The 12,841-nt window shown below is 41.1% G+C and overlaps 1 protein-coding gene across 1 annotated transcript in view; it reads left to right on the top strand.

The window, feature by feature from the left end:
- Positions 1–12,841, top strand: part of adamtsl3 (ADAMTS-like 3) — a 203,776-nt gene that overhangs the window by 124,929 nt on the left and 66,006 nt on the right. Inside the window, exons 8-9 of the mRNA XM_016280432.1 lie at positions 3,150–3,224; positions 7,870–7,940. Of these exons, the coding sequence (XP_016135918.1) occupies positions 3,150–3,224; positions 7,870–7,940 (146 nt within the window). The remainder of the gene's footprint in view (positions 1–3,149; positions 3,225–7,869; positions 7,941–12,841) is intronic.

Genomic DNA, 12,841 nt, shown 5'->3' with positions numbered 1-12,841 from the left:
TATATATATATACTGTATATATATATATATATATATATATATTCTTCAGAAGTTCATAGGCATGTATGTTGAATATGTATGTTGTTTAATAGCCTTCTGTGGTGAAAATGACAGTGATGGAAATTACTAGGAGTGCATCGATACCACTTTTTTTCAGAACAAGTGCGATACCTATACTTTCATTTTTGGTACTCGCCGATACCGATACCTGTATTTTCACAGCATTTGTAATTTTTTTTAAATATTGTGTACAGAAACAAAATAATAGGTTTGAGCATTTTTTGCCCTGTTTACAACGGACTGGTGTCTGAAACTTTATTTCATTATAGCAATAAATTCCAGAACATTCTAAATGTTTCCAAAAGTAAATATTTTGGGGCTCCCATGATGTTGGCTCATTTCCAAGCCCTATAATTGCTGGATGCAGTGAGCAATTGCTGAGTGAAGGGAAAAGCACCTCTTTTCCTGCATTAATTCCCGCTAATGCAATAAACTGCATTAACACTTTGCATCTACACAAACAGCACACTTTATATTCAAGCCCAAAGTTCCTCAGTTAAAACTGTTAAAAAAAGTTATTATGGAAGCTACTTTGAACGCTGCAGCTTGCCAGGCTACAAGCTAAGGGTGTTTGCTGTTAAAACCAAGAGCACTTTTTGCCCTCGGGCTTTTAACTTAAAAAACAATTTTAACACTCTCACTAGTTTATTTATTGGTCCGAGGGCTGCCATATATATATATATATATATATATATATATATATATATAACAAAAAAAACTATTATATTATCTTACATTATGCACTATTTTCCAAAATCTGACTGGGGTCAATAAGATTTTTAAATATTTTTGGAAAAGTTTCACATGCTCAACAAGGGTGCATTTATGTGATCAAAAATACAGTAAAAGCTGTAAAATTGTGAAATATTGCTTGAATTTAAAATAACTGTTTACTATTTTAATAATAATAATATGAATCATGTTAGTTGGCTTCATTTAGCAAACATATATTACCTTCAGTTATTGCCACACTTAATTATACCTGTTAAAATGTATTGTATAAGCTTTTGTTACTTTCACTGTTCATTTTAATGGCGCATTAGAGCTGCTCCATTGCAGCAGCTCAGTACTGTAATCACAAAGCGTTTTCCTAAAATAATGCAGGGAACCACTCGTTATACATTATACGAGTGCACGCGTACTATTTTGGTGATGTAATTTGCGTCACGCATAGTGTAAACGGACCCTCACGTACGAGTAAAGCAAGCTAAACATACGCCGCGCACACGTTTGTATTGGTGCAGAATGAGAGAGACACTTACAGCCTAGCGCATTTCACCCAGTCTGCTAGTTTCACTTCTGCTTTACATAAAGTTGTGTATGCTTGACGTTTAAAATAAATGCTGCTTATAGTGAATGCCCCTATAATTTTTGTTTGTTTTATATTTACGATTTAGTTTTAATCCAAATGCATGCGCTAATGGAGCGAACAGCAATCAAGATCATGCAACAGAAGTGCGCACTCTCAGACTCTCTCGCTCTCCTTACCGTCAAATAACTTTAGTAACTTGTGCATTGTTTTACTTCCTTGCTTTTGACATATCCGACCGAACTACAAACTTTCCAGTGATGTCTGTGAGAAAGATATATTCACTCCACAAGCTCGCGCATCTGTGCAGCCGTATGCTCAATCCACTCAGCACGCTCTGCTTATCAGCTCGGGCACAGCCGCAATACAGCCGTGGATATTGAATGTTTAACATTATATTAATTACTTACATGTACTTCATAGACATCCTTAATCTCTAATAACTCCATTCTACTCTCTGTTGTTCTGTTTTCAGTGTTTCTTTTTCTGGACACAGCTCTATTCACACACTTTTTGGTATCGGGGCATTTTTACGAGTACGAGTACAGGAGCGCAGTATCGGACCCGATACCGATACCAGTATATTTTCACACTGTTTGCATGCACTTTTATAACATTACATCTTGATTGGAAATCAAAAATACTGTGTGCGAGTGATATTTACATAGATTTTTAGTTGATTTCTATACACGTGTCTCATACTGTATTTCATATCTAGTGTGCTCTTAAAAAAAATCTTTAGAAAAGTGGATAATGTCCTAGCAGAAAATTACCAGTACTTTTCCTTCAACCCAAAAAAAGCTACACAATGCAATGCGTCATTCAAAATATGGGTAAAACGCATGTAAAACAATGTTTGCAATGTTTGCTTATTTTTGGAAATAATTTGGTCATTAAAAAATTCTAAACTCTTTTATTATGTTTGTTCATATTTTAAGGAACAATCATGAAACACCTTTATCTCCCTTAAACAAGACATTTACTTGCAAAATGTACAAAAAAAAATAAAAATCTGTCATTATTTACTGATTTTTGCATTGTTCCAAACCAGTTCCGAAAATATATGTCTGAAGATCCTCCAAAAATCTTCACGGAAAACCATGAGGGTGAGTAAATAATGACAGAATTTTTATTTTTGGGGGAACTATTTCTTCGCTTCAGGGGATTATGCTTGTAATAAGCCTCTTTGTGTAAGAAATCTAAATAAAGAATAAAAAAGTAGTAGAGATACAGCGTAACTGGAGATATTTCCTGTGTTCCTCCCCATTCTCTCCATTACCCTCATTCCGCTTGCTTTTACAGAACACTCTCAATCCAACTATAGCTGAAAGCACTCAGGCTGCGCTCTGTTGTGGTTTTCTGTTTACTGAGCTGGAAATTGGTGGGTTTTCTTTTTTCAGCAGTACACTGGGAAGCCACAAATGTTTTTTTATGGAGAGAGGTTGAACACATTAAGCGTGTTGCTGTGTGTGTGTGTGTGTGTGTGTGTGTGTGTGTGTTTGCTCAACTCATTTGCTCTGAAATGTAATGACTGTATTTATGTGCACTTCCATATCTCATATCATCTGTGGATATTGACATGAACTGTGATGGATGCTGTACTTCTGATCTGTGTTCAGAGTAAAACACTGCATTACATGTTGAATTTTGTGAGTGACCTGCCAGTTATCACCTAGGAAATAAGTACAGTTGTTTTTCAGATTAATTTTGTATCATAATTTCATGTACTGAATTATGTGTTACTTTAATGACTTTCTGGTTTGTGATTCTTCTTCTGCAGCCATAAAAACGGTGATCGAAGTGCCGATGGGTAGCAGAGGCCTCAGAATCACGGCCAAGGGACCAGACATGATTGGTGAGATTATTCATATTAATTGTAAATATAGATATATGGTGTCTTGTAGCTTCTGTATGGAGATAGAATTGTTGCATAATTCCAAATAAACCGATTATGGTCCACAAATAAATGTAAAGAGATTAAGAAAAATTAAACATATTGACAAATAGTACGAGATTCACAAATAAATATTAGAGTTTCACAAACATGAATTTTATTCACAAATAAATAAAATGAGATTTGCAAATAACAAATTTCATATTCACAAAATATTTTATGTCACAAACACAACTTTGCCTGGCATTCATTTGTGAATCACGTCCTGTGCATTTGTAGATCACTGTACACATTTGTGGATCGCTCGCTGTGCATTTGTGAATGGCTTTCTGTGCATTTGTAGACCGCTGCATGCATTTGTGGATTTTGAAACATTTCTAGCATCAAGATGCTGACAAATCCACAAACGAGTGGACTCCACCCTCCGTCTACTCGAGCCAATCAGCCACACTTCGCTGACCAATCGTAGCACATTCTCACCATAACCAATCACGTTTTGCTTTACAATCAGAGCGGTCTCGTCTTGAAATAACTTCATTCATCTGCATTGGCTCAAATAGGGCCATAAAAATTGGTACAGTAAAAGATGTTTAAAATGGGATTTCGTTAGATCATTAGAATGTGCATCAAGCCAAGCCACAGTATTATATTTTACGTGCCTTTGAAAATGCCAGAGAAACAGCGCTATGGGAACAATGCCATACTGGATAAAGACATAGTTATGGAAGCATCTTGTTATTTAAGATGGAAAGAAAAGCATCAATAACTGACTAATAAATAACTGGATTCAAGGATTACCTCATGATAAGCATACAAGTTTGTTTAATAGCCGTCACACAACAGCCAACAGCGTTTCCCAGTTTTTCAGTCAAGCCGTTTAAATGATGTATATGTTATGTGGATCTAACAATGTATACCGCATTATAAATAATATTTTCAAACATTAATTAAAAGTATTACAAAGTTGCCATTGTTTGGGTAGGCACAATATATACGTGGTTATTTTTAAAATGTGGTGCAGGTGTGTTGAATAAAAAAAAATGCATATAAATGTAAGACGAGATATTTATTGGTTAAAACACTTGATCACGCAAACGATATTTCATATCGGAATCAGACTTTGATTGTAAAAGTTACTTAACAGCATCCAAAGTTAATGTGTTTTTTATTTACATCATCCATTCACAAATCCCCAGTACACGCTGCAGTGATGCTGAGGCTGGTACCCAGATGGTCATTTGGGCCCATATTTGATATTATATGTGTTATTATGCCCTATATGTGTCACTGTGATTGTGCTTTAAAAGGCCAAAATTAATAAGCCATTGTGTCATGTTTTATGCCGTGTCTCTGCTCACTGTTCGCGCTGCGCTCCAACAGCTGTAACTGCAACTGGACTCATCAAAGTAAATGTGCGAATCATTTGTTTTTCATCGTGTTGCGCCACGTCCAGTGTAGACAGGATCGCTGATTATAATTATTTATATTTGCTTTGGACGCGTGGCGAGGGTGTTACTGATCATGCTCGGGATCTGTGAGTGATTATCCTCATTCACTGATTCTGATGGAAATATAAAGAAGCCTTTCACTCCAACAATCTTTTAGAAACAGGATTTTTTTTAACCACACAAACAGCACTTCAGCTCAATTTGAACGAATTGTCCGTATTATGCAGTTCCTTACAGGGGTGCAAATGAATCTGCTCCCGGCCTGATTGTAAAGCAAAACGTGATTGGTTATAACGAGAACGTGCTACGATTGGTCTTGACTTGACATGATTGGTCAGCGAAGTGTGGCTGTTATCTGATTGGCTCGAGTAGACGGTGGGTGGAGTCCACGCATTTGTGGATTGTCAGCATCTTGGTGCTAGAAATGTTTCAAAATCCACAAATGCATGCAGCGGTCTACAAATGCACAGAAAGCCATTCACAAATGCAAAGCGAATGATCCACGAATGTGTACAGTGATCTACAAATGCACAGGACGCGATTCACAAATGAATATTTGCTTTGGACGCGTGGCGAGGGTGTTACTGATCATGCTCGGGATCTGTGAGTGATTATCCTCATTCACTGATTCTGATGGAAATATAAAGAAGCCTTTCACTCCAACAATCTTTTAGAAACAGGATTTTTTTTAACCACACAAACAGCACTTCAGCTCAATTTGAACGAATTGTCCGTATTATGCAGTTCCTTACAGGGGTGCAAATGAATCTGCTCCCGGCCTGATTGTAAAGCAAAACGTGATTGGTTATAACGAGAACGTGCTACGATTGGTCTTGACTTGACATGATTGGTCAGCGAAGTGTGGCTGTTATCTGATTGGCTCGAGTAGACGGTGGGTGGAGTCCACGCATTTGTGGATTGTCAGCATCTTGGTGCTAGAAATGTTTCAAAATCCACAAATGCATGCAGCGGTCTACAAATGCACAGAAAGCCATTCACAAATGCAAAGCGAATGATCCACGAATGTGTACAGTGATCTACAAATGCACAGGACGCGATTCACAAATGAATGCCAGGCAAAGTTGTGTTTGTGACATAAAATATTTTGTGAATATGTTTTTTATTTGCAAATCTCATTTTATTTGTTTGTGAATAAAATTCATGTTTGTGAAACTCTGCCATTTAGTTGTGAATCTCATTCTATTTATTTGTCAATGTTTAATTTTTGTTAATCTCTTTACATTTATTTGTGGATCATAATCAATTTTTTTGGAATTATGCAACAAGTCTATCTCCATACTTCTGGGTCTAATCCTTGACTTGACATAACACTCTCATGTATGAAGTCTGCTTTTTCTGTCAGTTAGAAGTCATATAAGACTAGTCAGGAAGGGTTAGGACTGAAAAGGATTTTCTTTGGAGAATCAGCATTATCAATATGAATTAATCCAGCTTTCTGCCACAGGACCGAGGCCTTAGTGTGCAGTTATAATATTGTGTCACAGGATTTTGAGAATTAGTGAGACGACATATTCAGCTGTCAAAGAGTTTTCCACACTCTCTAGTTTTTGTCCCAGAAAGATTTTAGTTTCACAGTCTGAAAGTTAACACTAATGGGGACGATTCATTTGAATGACAACTCCTGGTTTTATTTTATTTAATTTTATTTCATCCTAAAAGCAACTGAAATACAATAAGATATTGTATTTGGCATAAAGAAAGTGAAACTTATTTATGCATTTATTAGTTTATTTACACAGCGATTAAAAGAAGTAGGCTTATATGCAAATGTATGCAAATATAATACTTTTTTATGCATTTTGGGGTAAAATATAAATAAAATATGTTTTTGAACGGCTTTGTGAGATTCATCCACATTTGAGTATAATATTTGATTATGTAGGATTTCTTTGTAAATAATCTTGCAAACTATATAGAAAATCATTTTGATTATATACTGTAGGATAACTTTAATTTATATTAACTTTATATTTAGCATTCAATTAGGAATCTAGGAATATACTATACTGGATTATATAGGACTTCATTATAAATAATCTTGCAAATTATATAGAAAATTATCTTGATTATATAGGCTAACTTTAATTTATATTAACTTCGGCTTTGTGAGATTCATCCACATTTGAGTATAATATTTGATTATGTAGGATTTCTTTGTAAATAATCTTGCAAACTATATAGAAAATCATTTTGATTATATACTGTAGGATAACTTTAATTTATATTAACTTTAAGCTCTATTTAGCATAAGGTTTTTTTTTTGTTTTTTTTTTTAATATTTATTTATTTTGTGGTGAAATATCACCCAAATGTGTTTTTGAAAGGCTTTGTGAAATTTAGCCACATTTGAGTATAATTTTAATTTCTGTATATATGACTTCATTATAAATAATCTTGCAATTTATATTGAAAATGACCTTGATTAAATAGGGTAACTTTAATGTATATTAACTTAATTAATAAAGTTATATTTAGCATAAAGAAAGTAAAAAAAAAACTTTTTTTTTAATATTTAATATTTCAATATTATTTTCATGGCAATTAAAGGACTAGGCTCAATATTCTAGGACTAGAATATACTGTATTTGATTATATAGGCCATGGAATCATGGAAATTTATAGGAAATTTTTCTTGATTATATGGAATAACTTTCACTGCATATTTACTAGGGGTGGGAATCACCAGAGGCTTCATGATACGATATTATCACGAGACTTGTGCCACCATACAATATTATTGCGATTTTAAATATATTGCGATATTCTGCGATGTATTGCAATTTATTACCTTTTTCCAACTTCAAATTATGTCCCCAAAGGAAAGCTTTGACAACATCTGTTTTAACTAAAAAGAAACATTTCTCAGTTTGTCAAGATTTTATTATTCTACCAAATAGTATAATAAAAAATCGATACTTGGCGTCCGTGTATCGATACAGTATTGCCGCGGAAAATATCGCGATACTATGCTGTATCGATTTTTTCCCCCACCCCTAATATTTACACAAAATCAAACTTTCAATGAAAATCTGTCCTCTCACACTGTCATTTCAGTTACCTTGAGTATTTTTCCCTTTTTTTTTTCTTCCTAACATTTATGAATTTTAATCAATCTGTAACATCTTTGCTCCTTTCAGGAAGTTGTCTCAGGCAATCAGAAGCGTCTACGATTGACTTGCCAAAGAGCTCTTCCAACATCTGCAATATAGTCTGAACTTTACAATACTTCCACAGTGACACAGCCAAACTGTATTTGACACGGTTGCCTGGTATAATAGCACAGTGTGGGAATGCATATGGATTTTATATCTATATCTAGCCTGAAAGACCAAAAAAGAGAGATTTCCTATTACCTGAGTGGGACTGGCAAAAGAGGTTTGAGGGAACTTTGGGATAGAGCAGAAGAATGAAGTGTTCATGCAGGCTAATTTGTGGTGGCTGAGAGCCCGGTACGATGGAGACAGGGCCAGTAATCTAGCAGACTTCCATAACGGACACACAGAGTATGTCGAAGTCCAATCCCAGTGATCCGTTCCACATCCGACGGACCCACACTCACACGTACACACTTCCGTTCTGTGAAAAACCACTATTTTCCCTGAACACACACTGATATCTAAACCCTTTAACCTGTGTATAACTCCTTTTTAGTTGCAAACTAAGCATCCATCGAGAACTACAGGGCATTTAGTGGATGTTTGACTTGTCAGATATTTTAAAAATGGGATTCGAGTGACCTGAAGTTTTCTTGAACCAATCAACTATCCCAAAGCTTAAAGGGGTCATATGACGTTGCTAAAAAAGAACATTATTTAGTGTATTTAGTGTAATGCAATGTGTTTATGCAGTTTAAGATAAAAACACATTATTTTCCACATACTGTACATTATTGTTTCTCCTCTATGCCCCGCCTACACTACACAAGCGCTACTCTACACTGCTCAAAACTCGCGTTTGAATCGTCAGTGGCAAATTCTTTAAATATGAAAACGTACTTACAGGCTGTGAGTCAGAAGAGCCAGACTGTCCTTGTAAATTTGGAATTGCCCCACTTTATAGAAACAACCTTTGTGCACAGCCGGCATTGTAGGCTACTCTCAGGAAACAGTCCTCCATAAAATGCACTGCACACATCTGAATATTTGGGTTGAACTGTTCTGGAACAGTGTTGTAAATACAACTTAACGTCTCTAGGTTACGTATGTAACCATAGATCCCCGAGGGAACGAGACGCTGTGTCGAGATCGCTTTGGGAACGCCCTTGCATGACCGCGTTCTGAAGCACGTGTCAAATCCGTCCAATGGAGCAGCGAGACGTCACGAGCAGGGTGACGTAAGCACCAGAAAGCATAAAAGCGCATCCGGCCGGGCGCAAACCAGCTTCGATGAAGTAGCGCCTGCAGGGATGCAGGGAGTATGGCAAAGAGACGCAGGGTCTCATTCCCTCGGGGAACCATGGTTACATACGTAACCTAGAGACATTCCACTTCAGGAACTCGAGCTGCGTCGAGATCGCTTTGGGAACGAGAATACCCCTTGTGCCATACTACCAAGTCCCTGCCTGTGTGTGTATCCTATGAGCACATCACGAAGAGAGAACTTGGGAACCTGGGGTAGATGCCAGGTCTAGGTTGTAAAAGCGGACAAAAGTGTGCGGAGAGGACCAGCCCGCCGCAGCACAAATGTCCTGCAAGGCCACACCCAAGCTGAAAGCCTTGGAGGCCGCCATACTCCTGGTCGAGTGCGCTCTGACCCCCATAGGTGATGGGAGGCCAGAGGACTCGTAGGCTAGTGAGATGGCCTCGACCACCCACCTACCCGTAGTCTGCTTGGTCGCCGGAAATCCCTTCTTTGGCGGACCAAAACAAACAAAAAGCTGATCTGCCTTACGCGACGGGGCAACTCTGTGTGCGTAAGCGTCCAGTGCTCGAACTGGACAGAGCAGATTACGCCTTTCTTGGCCTACTTCCTGGTATGGAGGAGGACAGAATGCCTTAAGTACTATGGGCCCTGGTGAAGAAGTGGGCACCTTAGGGACATACCCGGCCCTCGGGTAAAGGAATGCCCTAACCATGCCTGGAGCGAACTCCAAGCATGAAACAGAGAGTGCCTGAAGATCCCCGATCCTTTTTAGTGAAGAAATAGCGAGGAGAAAGATGGTCTTGAGCCTGAGCAACTTGACCGAACTTCTTCTATAGGTTCAAAGGGGGCATTGCATGAGCCCTCCAGAACCACAGCCAGGTCCCATGAGGGCACCTCGGTGCGCTGTACTGGCCTCAGCCTCAGAGTGCCACGGAGGAAACGAGTGGCAAGTGGGTGTCTTCCCAATGATTGACCACCCAGAAGGGCGTGGTAAGCAGCTAAGGCCGCCACGTATACCTTCAGAGTGGAGGGAGATAACCCTGCGGAGAATCGCTCCTGCAGAAACTCCAGAACTGTACCAATTGGGCAGTTGACTGGGTCCTGCAGTCACTGTCCGCACCATGAAGCGAAAAGTTTCCACTTCAAGGCATACTGTTTCCTAGTGGCGGGAGCTCTGGACTGGAGTACAGTCTCAACAACCTCAGTTGAGAGACCAGATGCTAGGAGCTGTGCCCCCTCAGGGGCCATGCCCACAGCTTCCATAACTCCGCCGATTGATGTAGGAGACCACAGATGTGTTGTCTGTGCGGACAAACGCATGATGCCCCCTTAGGTCTGGAAGGAAGTGTGTCAGAGCTCGAAACACGGCCAGCATTCCCCGGCAGTTGATGTGCCAAAAGAGATGATGGCCTTCCCACAGACCCTAGGCAGAGCGGCAACTCATGACCGCTCCCCAGCCCGTGAGAGAGGCATCCGTCGTTAGCCTTACGCGACGACAAGGAGCCCCTAACGTCAGGCCTTGAACCAGGAACCAACGTTTCTTCCACATGTCTAAGGCACGTAAGCATCGCCGCGTGACCTTGATCATGCAAAGCGGATTCCCCCTCAGGGAAAATCCTTTGGTTCTGAGCCACCACTGCAAGGGTCTCATGTACAGCAGGCCAAAAGGTATCACGTTGGACGCCGCTGCCATCAGGCCCAACAGCCTCAGAAACTGTTTGACAGTGAGTGACTGGCCTTCTCTTACCCTCGTGACTGTCATGAGGATTGACTCGATTCGAGCAGGAGACAGACGTGCCTGCATCGAGGTTGAGTCCCACACCACGCCTAAATAAGTGGTTCTCTGTAGTGGAGAAAGAACACTCTTCTTGGCATTTAGTCTTAACCCCAGCTCTCTCGTATGGGCGAGGACGACATCTCGATGCCGAGCCGCCATCTGCTCCGATTGAGCTAGTGTTAACCAATCATCGATATAATTGAGTATGCGGATGCCCTGGAGTCGCAGTGGAGCCAGAGCAGCATCCACACACTTTGTGAAAGTGTGGGGTGAGAGTAACAGGCCGAAGGGAAGAACTCTATATTGGTATGCTTCGCCCCCGAAAGCAAACCTCAGGAACTTCCAGTGTTGAGGGAGGATGGAAACATGGAAATAAGCGTCTCTGAGATCTATCGTAACAAACCAGTCCTCGGACTGGATCTGAGATACTATCTGCTGATAGTGAGCATCTTGAACCGAAGCCGTTTGATAGCGCGGTTCAGAAGACGGAGATCTAAGATCCGACGCAACCCCTCCATCCTTCTTCGGAACGATGAAGTAACGGCTGTAGAACCCGGACGCTCTCGAGAGAGAGAGGAGGAACACGTTCTATGGCCCCCTTCCTCAAGAGAGTATCTACTTCTTGTTCCATTACCAGAGCCTGCTCGGGGCCCACTAGTGTGGGGATGACCCCGTTGAAACGAGGCAGACGAGAACCGAACTGGATTCTGTAACCTTCTCTACAATCTGCAGGACCCATTTTGAGATATTTGGTAGAAGTTTCCACGCTACCAGAAAATCTACTAAGGGAATCTGGAATGCTGGAATGGAGTATAGTCTCAACAACCTCAGTTGAGAGACCAGATGCTAGGAGTTGCGCCCCCTCAGGGGACAGCTTCCAAGCTTCCATAACTCCGCCGATTGATGTAGGAGACCACCGATGTGTTGTCTGTGCGGACAAACACATGATGCCCCCTTAGGTCTGGAAGGAAGTGTGTCAGAGCTCGAAACACGGCCAGCATTCCCCGGCAGTTGATGTGCCAAAAGAGATGATGGCCTTCCCACAGACCCTAGGCAGAGCGGCAACTCATGACCGCTCCCCAGGCGTACTCTCTCCAGAACTCCCGGGAGCAGAGCGCTCGGGGGAAAAGCGTACAGACAAAGCCTCGGCCACGTCTGCACCATGGCTTCCAGCCCCAGTGGAGCTGGATGCGTGAGGGAGAACCAGAGCGGACAGTGTGTCGTTTCCTGCGACTCAAATAGATCCACTTCCGCCTGGCCAAATTCCCTCCAAATGAGCTCCACCACCTCGGAGTGGAGCCTCCATCCCTCGGTGTAGAGGGTGCGCAAACGCAGTCCCCCGCGCCGATTGATGTAGGAGACAACCGATGTGTTGTCTGTGCGGACAAGCACATGATGCCCCCTTAGGTCTGGAAGGAAGTGTGTCAGAGCTCGATACACGGCCAGCATCTCCAGGCAGTTGATGTGCCAAAAGAGATAATGACCTTCCCACAGACCCTGGGCAGAGTGGCCACTCATGATCACTCCCCAGCCTGTGAGAGAGGCATCCGTCGTTAGCGTTACGCGACGACAAGGAGCCCCTAACATCGGGCCTTGAACCAGGAACCAACGTTTCTTCCACATGTCTAAGGCATGTAAGCATCGCCGCGTGACCTTGATCATGCTAAGCGGATTCCCCCTCGGGGAAAATCCCTTGGTTCTGAGCCACCACTGCAAGGGTCTGGGTACAGCAGGCCAAAAGGTATCACGTTGGATGCTGCTGCCATCAGGCCTAACAGCCTTTGAAACTGTTTGACAGTGAGTGACACTCGTGACTGTCGTGAGGATTGACTCGATTCGAGCAGGAGACAGACGTGCCTGCATCGAGGTTGAGTCCCACACCACGCCTAAATAAGTGGTTCTCTGTAGTGGAGAAAGAACACTCTTCTTGGCGTTTAATCTTAACCCCAGCTCTCTCATATGGGCGAGGA

Source organism: Sinocyclocheilus grahami, unplaced genomic scaffold, assembly GCF_001515645.1.
Source record: "Sinocyclocheilus grahami isolate Dianchi unplaced genomic scaffold, SAMN03320097.WGS_v1.1 scaffold140.1, whole genome shotgun sequence".
Taxonomy (NCBI): domain Eukaryota; kingdom Metazoa; phylum Chordata; class Actinopteri; order Cypriniformes; family Cyprinidae; genus Sinocyclocheilus; species Sinocyclocheilus grahami.
The sequence above is the reverse complement of the archived record's forward strand: the minus strand, read 5'-3'. Positions and strand labels throughout refer to the sequence as shown.